Source organism: Gracilinanus agilis, chromosome 5 (assembly GCF_016433145.1).
Source record: "Gracilinanus agilis isolate LMUSP501 chromosome 5, AgileGrace, whole genome shotgun sequence".
Classification (NCBI taxonomy): Eukaryota; Metazoa; Chordata; class Mammalia; order Didelphimorphia; family Didelphidae; genus Gracilinanus; species Gracilinanus agilis.
In genome coordinates, this window is record NC_058134.1 from 19,855,654 (window position 1) to 19,870,603 (window position 14,950).

At 44.7% G+C, this 14,950-nt stretch overlaps 1 protein-coding gene across 1 annotated transcript in view; it reads left to right on the top strand.

Moving 5' to 3' along the window:
* The first annotated feature begins 1,018 nt into the window (after positions 1-1,018).
* Positions 1,019-14,950, top strand: part of CHN2 (chimerin 2) — a 152,039-nt gene continuing 138,107 nt past the window's right edge. Inside the window, exons 1-3 of the mRNA XM_044678791.1 lie at positions 1,019-1,079; positions 1,219-1,257; positions 8,880-8,935. Coding sequence (XP_044534726.1) covers positions 1,019-1,079; positions 1,219-1,257; positions 8,880-8,935 — 156 coding nt within the window. The remainder of the gene's footprint in view (positions 1,080-1,218; positions 1,258-8,879; positions 8,936-14,950) is intronic.

Below are 14,950 nucleotides of genomic sequence, written 5' to 3' on the forward strand. Positions count from 1 at the left end.
GTGGGCACTGAATTTGGACTGAGATGAGACGAGTTCAAGTCTGGCTCTCTGGGACGCATCGTACCATAGCCTTAACCCTAGAAGGATCTTAGACAGTGAGCTGGAAGAAACCTTCTGGATCATCTGAGCTAACTCATTCACTTTATGTGACTTTTAAGCCCTTACCTTCTGTCTTAGAATTGATATTGAGTATAATAGGTTCTAAGGCAGAAGAACAGTAAGGACTAGACAAGGAGGGTTAAGTGAGCTGCCCAGGGTCACACAGCTAGGAAGTGTCTGCGGGCAGATTTGAACCCAGGACCTCCGTCTCCAAGCTTAGTGCTCTATTCACTGAGCCGCCTAGCTCTAAATGAGCCCCAGAGAGATTATAACTTGTGCAAACCCACCCAGAGAAGAGATTTGTAATGGGATAATCCATCGCCAAGTTGGGTGGTTTTTTCCCAATGCATCATCACTGCCTCCCATGACCTCGAGAAGACTGTTCAATCTCATTTAGAACTGTCAGTCCAGCGATCCACATTTAAGTGGTTCCATCTTCTGCAGAAGTCTCTTCCCCTCCTCCACAGCCCCCATTCTAGGTTGATGAATAGCCATTGAGCCCTTCACACTTGCTTATAATTCTTCCACTTTGGCACTTCTGACGACTGATGGGTTTTCTGGGAAATCTCTAAATCACACATTGGACCCAACTCAAGGAGATAATGTAGTCTCAATTGAATTGTCAGTGTCCTGGCTCTGTCAGACCTGGTGCTTGGACAGCCCAGTTGCTTGGGTTGCAAAACTTTTAGATTAAATATCACACACTTCCCTTCTTGTGATTTTAATAAACAGGCAAAAGGTCGGCTCTGAAGCTAGATGATGAATTATATGTTTATTATTCCAAGACAAGTACATGCTGTCGGAAAACCTTCCTGGAGGGCACCCTGGAGTTAATTACTTAAGATATCCTTTTGATTCACTGGTTCTAGGAAAATGGTTAAGCAATTGATTCTGTCATGTTAAGTTATCAGGAAAAAAAATGGTGTTGAGTCCGCAAGTGTTGAAGTTGACATTTTCTCCCTCTTATCGAAAACCTCCCTGTAAATGAGTATGCGGTTCACTTGGGGGGCAGAAATGCAAATGTGGCTGACAAGCTGTGGCTTCTCTAGAGAAGACAACTTGTTGACAGCTTGCCTCTCGGCTGATGGACTGATTTCTTTCTTTCTTTTTCAATTCTAGATGCTGAAGAATACCAGCCTCCAATATGGAAATCATACTGTAAGTACCAGGGATTAAATCCATCTCCAAAAACCTTTGGTCGTCTCCCCAACCCTCTTAATTTCATTAATTCTTCAAACGGACTTTAGCACACTTAGGCAAAGCCTGATGGATGGCACTGAAAAGCAAAACCCAGTATCTGTCCACTAGGTTAAGTTCAGCCAAAGATGGAGAACAATACAACCAGTTTTCCCGAGGTCGCTATGGCCAGCCCTCAAGCCCGTGGCAACTGGCCAACAAAAAACAGGAACTTGAAATTCAGATGATTGGTGAATTCTGGCTTCCTGCCCTCTCAACTCTTGATATTTTTTGCTTAGGCTGTCAGCAAGAGTGGCTATTATGAGCTGGAAGTTTGCCCTCCCAAAGGTAGACTACGTGGGCAACCTGATACCTCTCATGTACCCTCTGACCCTTCACTTCACTTTTCTTGACCTCAGTTAATTCATCTGTACAGAGAATATGAGATGAGGTCCCCTCCAGCTCTCTGTCTAACTGCTCTCCAGAAGAAGGTTTGGAAAAGCTTTTCATAGACGCTGGCCCACCCCGAATCCCCTTCTTTTCCTCCTCTGCCAACTCGGTGCCTGCCCTTTCTTTGGAGAGAGTAGCCACATGGCTGAGATCAGACCCATCAAAGTATTAAGTAGATATTGCTCATTAAAATGAACCATTCACATTAGTGTACATGGAGGTCCCTTGTAAATAGTTGACTGGAATTGAAGATTTCAAATAAACTATCTATCTATCTATCATCTATCCATCCATCTATCTATATCTATATCTATATCTATATCTATATCTATCTATCTTTCTATCTATCTATATCTATATCTATATATATATGAAAGCAGTTAAAAGAACCAATGTAATAGTCAGTTGACAATCATTTATTAAGCATCCAGCTTCTAAGCTAAGTGCTGGGGACCCAAAGAAAGGTAAAACCATGGTCCCTGCCCTCAAGAATCTTGCATTATAATGGGGAGACCAGAAGTAATAAAACAGACAAGATTGGTCCAGTATAAGGGAAGGCACCAGAGGGATGGGAAGGATGGGGAGGGAGGGGAGATCATCTAGTTCCAAGATACTCAAGAGGGCATTGGTGATTGATTCAAACTGAAGATCAAAAGAGAGGTTAGGACTGGACAAATAAATCTAAGAATCATCTCTATTGAGATGATCACTGAACCCATGAGAGCTAAAGAAATCACTGTGGCAGTTAGTCTAGAAGGAGAGGAGAGGAGCAGCCAAGACCTCAGAGCCCTGGGGGAATGCCCACAATGAATGTGGGATCTGGAGGAAGATTCAACCAAGGAACTTGGGAAAGAAGGAAGGGTCAGCCAGGTAGGAGAACCAGGAGAGATAACTGTCCCAAAAACGTACAGAGGAGACGCTATCCAGAAGAGACAAAGGATGCAGAGAAGGCCAGGAAGATCAGGACTAAGAAAGGGCCAGTGGACTTAGCAAGTAGGAAATCATAGATAATGTTGGAAATGGCTGTTATTCATCCTTTATTTTCTTTTTCTTTTCTTCTTATTTTTTAAACCCGTTCCTTCTGTCTTAGAATCAATACTATATATTGGCTCCAGAGCAGAAAAGAGGTAAGGGTTAAGAAATGGGGGTTGAATGACTTTCTCAGGGTCATACAGCTGAGAAGGGTCCAAGACCACATTTGAACCCAGGTTCTTCCATCTCTAGGCCTGGCTCTCAACCCACTGATCCACTTAACTGCTCCTTCCCTTGTCCTTTGTTTTCCAAGAGGACCATGATGATGGTCAGATGGGGTCAGAAGCCAGCCTAGTGTGAGACTCCACATTCCTCCCCACTATGAAGGACTTGGAGCTCTTTTAAATGATTATACAGTTTTATCTTTTCCTTCAAGGCTTATTCCAGGCACTTAAATAAATACTAATGATAAATTGATAGTTTGTTTCATGCTAAATCCTTCGTGAAGAATTCAGTTCCAATTATTCTATCATTCCCAGGGGAAAATTTTACAAAGATCCACCTTGTGACAGGTTTTCAGGAATACGTTCGGGCAAAATAAAAGCCAAGAGACTGCCTTAGAGTCTAGTGACAGAGAATTGCAGAGAAGGAAACAACCTTAGAGATTGTTTAAATCCCGTCCCCTTCTGTGCGTGGTCCTACAAAGGAGGCCCTCATCTGATTTCAGTGATTCTTCTCCCTTTTCTGGAACAAAGCAGAGATCCCCCCCCCCCCCGTTAGATTCTTGAGTTTGTTTGTTATAGATCTTAGAGATGTCCCTATTCTAGAGGAAAAGTCACAGCTATGACCTGCAGTTTTGTGCCCAGGGAAAGCAGCATTAAGGTGCCGTAAAATCAACTTTTTTCCCCCCAAACCCTTACCTTCTGTCTTGGAGTCAATACTGGGTATTGGTTCTAAGACAGAAGAGTGGTAAGGGTAGGCAATGGGGGTCAAGTGACTTGCCCAGGGTCACACAGTTAGGAAGTGTCTGAGGCCAAATTTGAACCCAGGACCTCCTGTCTCTAGGCCTGGCTCTTAGTCCACTGAGCCATCCAGCTGCTTCTAGAATCAACTTTTTAAAGCAAATCTATTCGTGAGGTTGGGGAAAACCCCAACAAGAGGGACCCAAGACATTAGGACACAAGGCCCCAGTGGCTAAGTGACCCTAAGATACCTTAGGCTTCAGCAGAGGAGGAAGGGAGAAAAGCAGACTTGGTGGAGAAAGAGTTCACCTGGGGCAGCTAGGTGGCTCTGTGGATAGAGAGCAAGGCTTGGAGATGGGAGCGCCTGGTTTCATATCTGGCCTCAGACACTCTCTAGCTGTGTGACCCTGGGCAAGTCACTTAATGAGAGAGAGAGAGAGAGAGAGAGAGAGAGAGAGAGAGAGAGAGAGAGAGAGAGAGAGAGAGAAAGAGGAAGGAAGGAAGAGTTTGCCTGATTGGATGTAGAGAGGAAGGTCTATTTTAGCTTCTTATTTAAACTAATTATTCTTGCAATCCTATGCTACATTCAGGCTGAAAGTCCAGTCGGTGGTCTCTAACGTTTCAGCCCCCTGAGACAAAGCTTCTATCTCCCTACCCTAGTTATAGTTCTAAGAGAATCCTGCCATGACAAGAACTAACATTTTAAAGTATTCCCATGAGATCTACTTAAGATCACACTGAAGCAGTTGAGAAGTCATGCTATTATTTCTGGTCTTGCCTTTGTAGAAAAATGACTAAGTAAACTTAAACCTCTGAGCTAGGAAGAAAGTCCCTGGATATGGAGGAATTGGAATAAAAAGCCATCATGGTTCCTTCCAATTATGAAGGTTTATGACTTCAAAATCTCTGAATATAAATGCCTAGAAATGATTTCTCCCTCCATATCCCATCATGCTTTGGATGTTGTTCATTTGAGGCAGCTATGGGGCCCATTGGATTGATCACTGGATCTAGAATCAAAAAAGATCTGAGTTCAAATCCTATCTCAGTCCCTGTTTGACCCCAGAGAAGTCCCTTAACCTCTGCCTGCCTTTGTTTTCTCATCTGTAAAATGGGGGAAATAATGGCCCTTATGTCCCTGGGGAGCTGTGAGGATATAATAAAATAATATTCATAAAACATTTTGCAAACCGTATCACTCTATATAAATCCTAGCTATTTATTATTATTTTCATAGGTCAAGTATCAACAACACAGCAAAAGCTGCAGTCTAGACAAGCTCCAGGTTCCCTCTGGCTGCCCTGTGGCGCCTTCAGGATGTCATTATTGGAGAGTTGGACAATGTACATGCCAGGCAGAATTCAGCACTACCCGCTTATCTACAGAAACCAGCCCAGTCGGCTTTTCTGGCAGCCAACTTGGGGGAGGGTTTCAAGGAGCCCTTCCCCTGCGTGGCATCTCTGCCAGCCTCTGGCCTCTGGTCCATAACTTTATACTTTTACAAAGCAAAAGACGGGGATTCTTAAAAAAGGAGGTGGAGGGGGCAGCTGGGTAGCTCAGTGGATGGAGAGCCAGGCTTAGAGACGGGAGGTCCTGGGTTCAAATCTGGCCTCAGACACTTCCCAGCTGTGTGACCCTGGGCAAGTCACTTGACCCCCATTGCCTACCCTTACCACTCTTCTGCCTTGGAGCCAATACACAGAAGTTAAAGGTTTAAAAAATTAAAAATTAAAAATAAAATAAAAAATAAAAGGAGGTGGCTTTGCCCTGGTGCCATGAATAACAATCAGTTCATTAACAACCACCTATGAAGCTCTGCTGTGTATCAAATACTGTGTTAAGGGCTGGAGATACAAGCACAGAGAGGAACCAACCTCTCCTGAGGAGTTTTATATTCTGGTAAAAGAGCCATTAATGCCACAGACAAATATGAACAGTCCCAACATAAAGTAAAGAAGCACAAAGTGACTAGAGCCAAGATAACATGGGATGGAGGCACAGTAGTTTGGGGGACGTGGTCAGGGAAGGCACTGAAGTTCCTCTGCCTTAGACCTCGGTTCCTTGGCGGGGATCCCCTTGGTTTCCAGCCCCGCGCTGAGGTGGCTGCCCTTCATTCGAATTAGGAGATTCTGCAGGGTCTGGGATCATCCAATAACTCCGCCTTAACCTTTCTTGAAATGATCTCTCCTTGCTCTAGGCCAGTTTCTCCCCTTGTCTGGCACTCCTCTCCTTCCCCCACTCCTCTATATCTGATACTATCCTTGATAGAATCTTCGTCGCAGGGAGTTTCTAGCCTTGGTGTCTCCTTCTCTGGAACTTCAGAACCGGGAAACCGATAGATAAGCTTGAATGATGGCTGTCGAGAGCCTTGGACCTGACTTGTTTCACTGGCGCCCCGGGGTTTGGGAAGGTGACACCAGCCCTCCCCACTCATAGGCATTGAGAAGTTTGAGAAGTGCCAGTTCTCAGTCATTTTTTTTAAACCCTTAATTTCTGTGTATTGGCTCCAAGGCAGAAGAGTGGTAAGGGTGGGCCATGGGGGTCAAGTGACTTGCCCAGGGTCACCCAGCTGGGAAGTGTCTGAGACCAGATTTGAACCCAGGACTTCCCATCTCTAGGCCTGACTCTCTATCCACTGAGCTACCCGGCTGCCCTTCTCAGTCCTTTTCTGAAGGCAGGTTTGCTGCCCTGATGGAGAAAGCCACTTCCCCTCTTTTCCAGGGTCTTCTGGCATTTCCCGTCCCCAAGTCAGGGAGTCCAGCTGACAGTCGTACTCCCCTTTCCCCGTTCTAATCAAACACTTCTCCATCCACCTCTCCATCCAAAGTGTTGGAGGTATAAAAAAATTACTCACTTTCACAGAAAATCTGGGCACCTGTCCCCACCCTCCTTGTGCAGAGTCACTGCTCGCTGCACCCCTTCTCAGCCAACAGCATGCTGGCGAGCTGGCCGGATCCCCCTGCAGGGCTCCCTTTGCAGGGTCTCCCACGTGCCCAGCGTCTGCCCGAGCTCAGCGTGAGCACGGCTCTCCCTGTCCTGCATGTGCCCAGATTAACAGGTGGCCTGCCCGTCCCTCGGAGCAGCAGAACTTCTCCCTTGAGAGCCCGGCGCCTTGCAAAATGTCCGAGAGTGCTCGGTGCTTCTCCGCCCTCGAGAGGGCTCGCCCCTGGGTTCGGTTCTTAGAGATCACGACGTGGGGCGATTCACAGCCACACAGTGCTGCTGGCAGAATGGTGATGTTCCGGGGTGCGGTTTGGGGAGCAGGAACGGGGACGCTTCAGCAGAGGCCAAAGATGACATGTGTGAGAAGACAAATTAAGCTCAGAAATATCGCGGCTACGGTACGAATGAGAGGTGAGCCGCTCTGGGGCGCACGGATGCTGCCGAGGAGTCTAGGAAATGTTTAAAAAAAAGAGCCCAGAGAAAAGCCTCCAATATGTCAAGAAGGCCTTCTTTCAGCCATTCAGCAAGCCTTGACGGGGCTCCTGCTACAACACAGTAGTGCCAGGCACTAGGGGAGGCTCCGAGGGCAAGACTGTCCTGCCCTCAAGGGGACATGCATGGTCTTGGCTCATTCTGACCGCTGACATCTTAAATAGATTCAGTGGAACCCCAGGTCTATGGGAAGACGTAGGAGATGACCTGAACAACAGCCCTGGAGGATGAGAAGGCTCCCGTGGCCTGTACCATGCCACCTTAGAGGGGGCCCCACAAGCAGGAGGTCTCAGATGCACAGCAGAGACGTCAGTCTCTCCGAAACGAATAGGGTCTACTTTAAAGGAGCAAAGACGATGGAGTATGAAGCTGAAGATGAATGCAAATCAGCCACGATCACAAAATTCGCCCTGTAACCTTCGGCGATACCCCTTCCCATTTCTTAAAGCATCTTTTAGTTGGGGGTCTTCCTGAAATCAACCTTTTTTCTATGGGTTTTCCAGTCGGGTTTCTTGAGGTGGTCAACTTAGATGGACTTTTAGCCTGATGTGGATTCCAACACTAATTAGCTCTGCCTCATCCAGATGCAGAAAGAAGTCACAGGGGGGCAGCTGGGTAGCTCAGTGGATGGAGAGTCAGGCCTAGAGACGGGAGGTTCTGGGTTCAAATCCGGCCTCAGACACTTCCCAGCTGTGTGACCCTGGGCAAGTCACTTGACCCCCATCGCCCACCCTTACCACTCTTCCACCTATAAGTCAATACACAGAAGTTAAGGGTTTAAAAGTTTGAAAGAAAGAAAGAAAGAAAGAAAGAAAGAAAGAAAGAAAGAAAGAAAGAAAGAAAGAAAGAAAGAAGTCACAGACTTCCTTCGATCCTCCCTTTATTAATTTTTTGAAGGTGGCGGGATCTAACGGTACCCATCTGGGGCTGTGATTTTGCTGCAAGAGCAAGCAGAATGGTGGCCCTGCAGGAGAACCGAGGCTCCTTCAGACCTCAATAACTGAAATAATGGCAAAAGGCGCATTGACGGTGACAGGCTAGCTAAATTGGTTTTCAGTCCACGAGTTCCCTGCTCGGCTCTGTCATAATCTGAAAGTTTGCCTTGAAAACAGGTGGAAGAGAGCTATTATCAAGAGTCTTTGAAATCAGAAAAGAAGAAAGGAAGAGAAATAGAAAGGGGTGGAGAGGGAAATGGGAAATGCTAACGTGGAAGAGAAGCCATGGTGATAGGCAGCCTAGAAATGGAAAGATATCAGGAAAAAAGAAGAAAAGGCTCCATATTTTGCTCATTTACAGAAGGGCCTCTGATGGGCCTTTGTAGATGCCCATAGAGAATGACACTTCTTTTTCATGTCCGCTCTTGTCTGGCCGGTCCGAAAACCTCTGGTGTTTGCATTTAAATTCAAGAATCCTGTCGTTGTTCTTACAGTTAGGTACTCCCTAGTGATATTCCATCTTTAAAATATTCAGAACATTTTCAATCATAGTTAGACTTCCAAGAAAGTCATAAAAATGAACAGTGCCAGTAACAATTACCCAACTAAATCAGTCTCATAAGAATAAAAAAAAAATCAATTTGGCCGGTTTATGTTCTCAGTGACTAATTTCCATATAAATGACCTGATTCTTGGGATCTGAGGATGTACCTGTATCTTTCCCTCTTTTAAAAAAAAAAGTGCATTCTTAGTTTCTGAGGAGCATTTGTGTAGAAGACTCTCTGATTGTATGTTTATGTATGTGTGACCACGTCCTGATGATCACCGAGTGCATTTTTCTCTTTGGCAGTGTATCAGTTGCAGCAGGAAGCACCAAGACCCAAGAGAATCATCTGTCCTCGGGAGGTCAGTATTACAACTTTGCCTTCTCTCGTTAACCGTGATCAATCGCCAGCCCTGTATAGATATTGGCGATCCTCCTGCCTGATTCCCATCAACATTGGGTGGCCTGCTGGCTCTCTCTCGTGAAACAGCTTAATCATTTGTATTCCTCAGCCGTGTGTTATTCTTCAAATGCTCACCCACTTTGGCTTGGGCGCCAGTAAAGGACAGCTGCCCAGAGCTCACAGAAGGGAGAGCTGAGCATCTCATCCTCAAAAGTGCTTTGCAAAACTTAAAAAAAACAAATATTTCGTTTTCTTCATTGCCAGTCTCTGGAGGTCCCCCATTTCAGCCTTTTCGTCAATCTGGGATGCAGCCTCAAGGATAAAGTAAAGAATTCCATCAATTCAAAAGTCTTTACAAGCCCATTCCAAGTCTGTTCTTCAGCCTTCCCGGGATTGATGAGATTTTCCTCCACAATATGTCTGGTGCTTGTAATCACCAACAATGGGAACGAAACAATAGCCAGGCCTGTTGTTTTCATTTTCATTTCCAATAGTTTAGGAAATGCTTAAAATAAATGTTTATTGATGCCCTTTTTAAAACATCGTTGGCCACTTCCAAAGGAATCCCCTTCTCCTCCCTGCTTACTTCCTATCCTTATAACAACAGAAGGCTATTCATGCAGAACAAAACTCCACATTGGCCCCCACTAATAGTGGACATTTGATTTCGCATCAGCAGTCCACCACTTCTTGGCTCCTGCTTGCTACCAGTCCTCTGAGATCAATGCTCATGAACTCTGTTTGGGGCAAAATGACAGACAGATGCCAGAGGCCTTTGCTAATTCATTTTTGTTTTTGTTTTTTCCCTAAACCCTTAACTTCTGTGTATTGGCTCCTAGGTGGAAGAGTAGTTAGGGCTGGGCCATGGGGGTCAAGTGACTTGCCCAGGGTCACACAGCTGGGAAGTGTCTGAGGCTGGATTTGAACCCAGGACCTCCTGTCTTTGCTAATTCATTTTTGGTGATAATAACTTAAGTATGTCGTATTTACTAATAGTGGCATACACCAGCGGTCAGTCCTCAAGGATCACTTGATTGGACTTGAGTGCTTGGCTCACTGCTAGACTCTGGGGATACAAGGAAGAGAAAAACAGTTCCTTACCCTCAAAGAGCGTATATTGGATTAGGCTAAATGACATGCACACCTATAAGCAAACACAAAGTAAATATGGAGCAAGTGATGGTGGAATACACTGACGGCGTCAGGAAGGCTCTTCTTTTCTTGATCACATATAAAAATCCGGCTTTCTCAGAAATCCCAAGAATCCCCAGGAGCAGCCCACTTACTCCTCCTCTCATCCTTTGAGTTAATGTTGTTTAGAACCTATCCTGAATATGATTCTTATATTTAGTCCACTGGGATCAACTAGTACATTGCTTTTTATTTTTATTTTTCCTATATAAAAAGCAATTTGGGTCAAATTCATTAAAATTAATCTCCTGTCTAATTCTAGTATGGAGAAGACATTTCCATTCCCATCAGTGTCAATACAAATGATTCGGTTGATTAGAATATTCTTATTCTGGGACACCTAGGTAGCACAGTAGATATAGAACCAGGTCTAAAGCCTGGAGGTCTTGGGTTCAAATCTGGCCTCAGACACTTCCAATGTATGACCCTGAGCAAGTCACTTAACTCCAACTGCTTTACCACTCATCTCTCTTGAAACCCATACTTAGTATTGATTCTAAGAGAGAAAAAGCAAGGGTTAAAATATGTGTGTGTGTTCCTTATTAATCATTACTAAAATGTTTAAATTAAAAAAATAATATGAAAGGAGGCTGAAAGTCTGGATCTATACTTTTGTTCATGGGAGAGAGACTCTGGGGAAGAAACTTCATTCTTTAGATTTTCTCCATCCCCTTTTTACATCTAGACAATCTACCAAACAGTAAATCTGTCCCTGATTTTTTGAAGTAGGGGCACCCTGGATTTTTAACAACCAGCTTTCTCCAGGGCAGATGAGCAGTTTCCAGGACACTACTGCAGCCATGGAGGCTGACTCACAGTAGGGGCTTTTTCAGTGGAATTGATAGCAGCCCTGGGCATCTGTAGCATGAAGGGATGCAGGCTCCCTTCCCAATCTCAGGGTTGCAAAGTGTGTGAACAGTAAGACTAAGTTCTTGTCCTGTGAGACTTTTAACTATTCTTGACTGTTACACTGACTGTCAAATCCATTTCACTCTTCCTCTTCAGAAAGCACCAGAGCTAAGTGACTTGGCCCATGTTCCCCCTGCCATCTCCATGTTACGATGGTAATATTCTCCCATAGCTCGCAATGTGCAGAGAATACAGGATCAATCCCTCTTGTGCTGGCTGTTGACTTCAGAGCATTTGGGTTGAGAGAGGAAAAGGCAGCTTCCGAGGCTCAGCTCTCTTTCATGTCCCCCCCATGCATATGTAAACTTCCTGGATAGACCCAGCAGCAGAGGGAACCTCTTCTCCCCTACCACAACGCCAAAGGGGACAGCTTGAAGGAAAGATGGGTGGAAAATATTTAATTCTGCCAGTGGAACTTCTAGTATGAAGCACGAATCACCTAGAAATTAATTACAAAGCGTGGTGTTACCCACCTGTCATCTTTGGGGCTGGAGAGACGGAGAACTCCAGAATTCTGAGCCAAAGAGAGCTGAGACAGTTGGGTGTTTTCACTAAGTCTGGCATCACTATAGTGAGCTTGAGAGTAGGCTATGGGGGAGTCTCCAAGTTATCTAAGAAGGGGTGAATCCCCCCACATTGGAAACAGGGCAGGTCAAAAAGCTCATGCCAATCAGTAGTGGGATGAGGCTAAGAGTGGTGGCTGCACTTCCAGCCTGGATAAGGAAGGAAGGAAGGAAGGAAGGAAGGAAGGAAGGAAGGAAGGAAGGAAGGAAGGAAGGAAGAATAGATATATGGACATATTGTCTTAAGAAGTCACCAAGGACTCTCCATAGAGGTAATCATAGAAAGTTTTTTTAAAAAAAGGAGATAAACAAAGTCTAGAATTTGACTTGGTTTCCCTTTATTCTCTTTGATCCAAGGTTGGCATCAGACCTTCTTCCTTAACAGAGATGGATTGTGTTCAAGGAATGAGATTCTGAGATTTCTGAGCACAGGGACCATCTTGCTTATTTTTGTTAGAATACCCAGGACTTAGTATATAGTAAGTGCTCAATAAATGCTTTTTTCATTTTTTTATTTCTTTCAGTCCCATCGATGAGGGGAATCTCCTTCCTAAGTAATCCATCCCACTTTGGAATAGCCATAATTGTTAGGAAGCCCCCTCCCCCCAATACATAGCTTAAAACTTTCTCCTGACAACTTTGACAATTATTCCCAGATCTCACCCCTGGGATTAAGCAGACCATGATGCGTGACTCCATCATGACACTTTCAAGTTTTCTCTTCCCCAGACTTAAGTGCTCATAAAGGATGACCCGGAGACCCTTCACTATCCCAGTCTCCCTCTGCTAGATATTCTCTAGGTTAACCAATTTCCCTCTTACTGACCTTTTTGCCCCCCACGCCCCTTAGCTAGAACTGCAACTTTCTCAAATGTACAGAAGACCCGTAGGCTCTAGATTGCTTATCAGCATGCATGGACTGGCACAATCTTTCTTCAGAACGTGGGTTTAAAGATAGTGGAAGGACCTTTGAAGTCATGGGACCAGAGAACCATAGACCCAAGCTCTAGAACTAGTCATAACCTCAGAGGCATCTTATATAGCCCCACTCCCCATTTTACAGGTAAGGAAATTGAGATCCAGAGAGGTGACTTGTCCAAGGTCACACAGATAGTCAGTCACAGGGCTAAGATCCTCTGATTCTGAGCTCAGCACTGTTTCCACTGCACTCAAGATAGAAGGATGAGACCCCTGCCTCATCTTAAGGTTTCCGTCTTGGAACAGGGAAGTCCACGGTAGGTACAGGTGGAAGGCCAATCAGTAGAAGAAGGCAAGCTACCGAAAAGAAACAAATCTCAGGAGACAATAGTGTCTCTCCAGACATCTTCAGAGGAAGCAGAAACCAAAAGGCAGTGAGTAGCAACAACATAACCAGCTAGGCTCAGGCGGCAGCTACATGACTCAGTGGATAGAGCACCAGGCCCGGAGATGGGAGGACCTGGGTTCAAATCTGGCTTCAAACACTTCCTAGCTATGTTCCCCACTTCAAACCATTTAACCCTGACTGCCTAGCCCTTGCCCTTCTGTCTCAGACATGTTTTTAAGATAGAAAATAAAGGCTAAAAAAAAAAGATTCTAAGAATAAGAACAGAAGATGCCGGGATCCAAACCAGGACCAATCCTCCAATGGAGGAAGCCAAAGAGGGTAGCTATGTAGTAAATGAAATGCATAGAATAAAAAATAAAATGCATAGAAATAAAATGCAATAGAATTGGGAAGCAAGAAGGCTGGAGTTTGAATCCTGCCTCAGACACTTACTAACTATGGGCAAACCATTTAATCTCTCTCAACCTCAGTTTCCTTTTCTGTAAAATTGCATTAAGCACTTTGCAAACCTTAAAGGACCATGAAAATAGTCTCTCTCTCTCTCTCTCTCTCTCTCTCTCTCTCTCTCTCTCTCTCTCTCTCTCTCTCCCCCCATATATATGTATATATATGATTATAATAACTTTCATATATAACTTTATATATAAATTATTGTTATCATTAGCCAATTACTGAGCCCAATGTTCGTCGGTAAAATAACAGTTCCCTGAGCTGCCCACAACACCTGGCACCCAGCTCTCCCTTCAACCTATCCCGAGCCAAGAGGAAGGTGACTTTTTCCCCAGCTTTCCCTGAAAGCCAGCATGGTGAGCTGGGAATGCCTTGGGCTCAGCGAGAGGATACTTGGTTCAAGAGTGACCCTGACTTTGTGTGATCCTCAGCCACTCACTCAACATCTCTAGGCTTCAAGTCCTCCTCTGGAAACTGGTTCTCACACAGACCCTGACAAACTTTGCTCCTGGACAGCTCACCTCACTTCCTGAGCCTTGGTCCATCCTTTGTGGAATCAGGGTATTGGGTACATTCGCCACCCTTTTCCCCTTGTCCATAGGATTCAAATAGTAAAGGCTGAATAGGTCAGTGAAAACTTCATTGTGTCCAGAGGCAGAAGACCTGGTCTCAAATTCTACTTGACCACTTCCTAGCTGTGTGACCTTGGGCAAGTCAAGTCCCCTCTTCTTACTTTGCGTAAATTTCTCATTTGTAAAATGAAAATACTGGAAACAAACACCACTTCCAGCTCTCAAACGATAAACCTTTGCTTTTCCAGTCCCCCAAATCTTGCCAGCTCCAATGTCAATCAGCCAGGATTTATTCATTTCCTTTTGTGTGCCAGCTACTAGGTAGTCATGCTGACTCTGGAATCAATGGATCTGAGTTCAAATCTTACATATGACCCTTAGGAACTATATGACTTCAGGTAGATCATTTAACTTCTCTCTACCTCCATTTCCTCTTCTATAAAATGGGGAGACTATTCTAACTTGTTGGCTTAAGGTTTCTCCTGCCTCTAAATAGATGATCTTTAGAGCTTCTAGTCTTCCCCCCTCATAACTAAAAACATGGAAAATATTCAGCCCTCGGCCTATGACTGGACCTGCCATGTCATTCTGACTTGTGCTGACCCTCCAGGCTGATTCCTTTTAAGCTAAATCTTAATTTCTTTAAGCACCAAGCCCATTCCTGCCCCAAGGCTGACCGATCCCGTGATCTAAGGAAGAATGTGAAATTGTTCTGATTCACACTCAACAATGTAAGAGCTCTTTGGTGAATAGCTGTGATTTGGGGTTGCTTGTCTTTTTGTGATTGTTATAGCAAAGAAGGGACTAAGAAAACCCATTTCAAGAATAGAAATAGAATTGTCCGTTGTCATTTGGGATGGATTCCAATTTTCAAAGAAGGCAATTTGTCATCCCTCCCACCCCTGCTCCAACAACAGATATTAAAAACAAAAACATTTTTTTTAACGAAAAAGAATAATGGG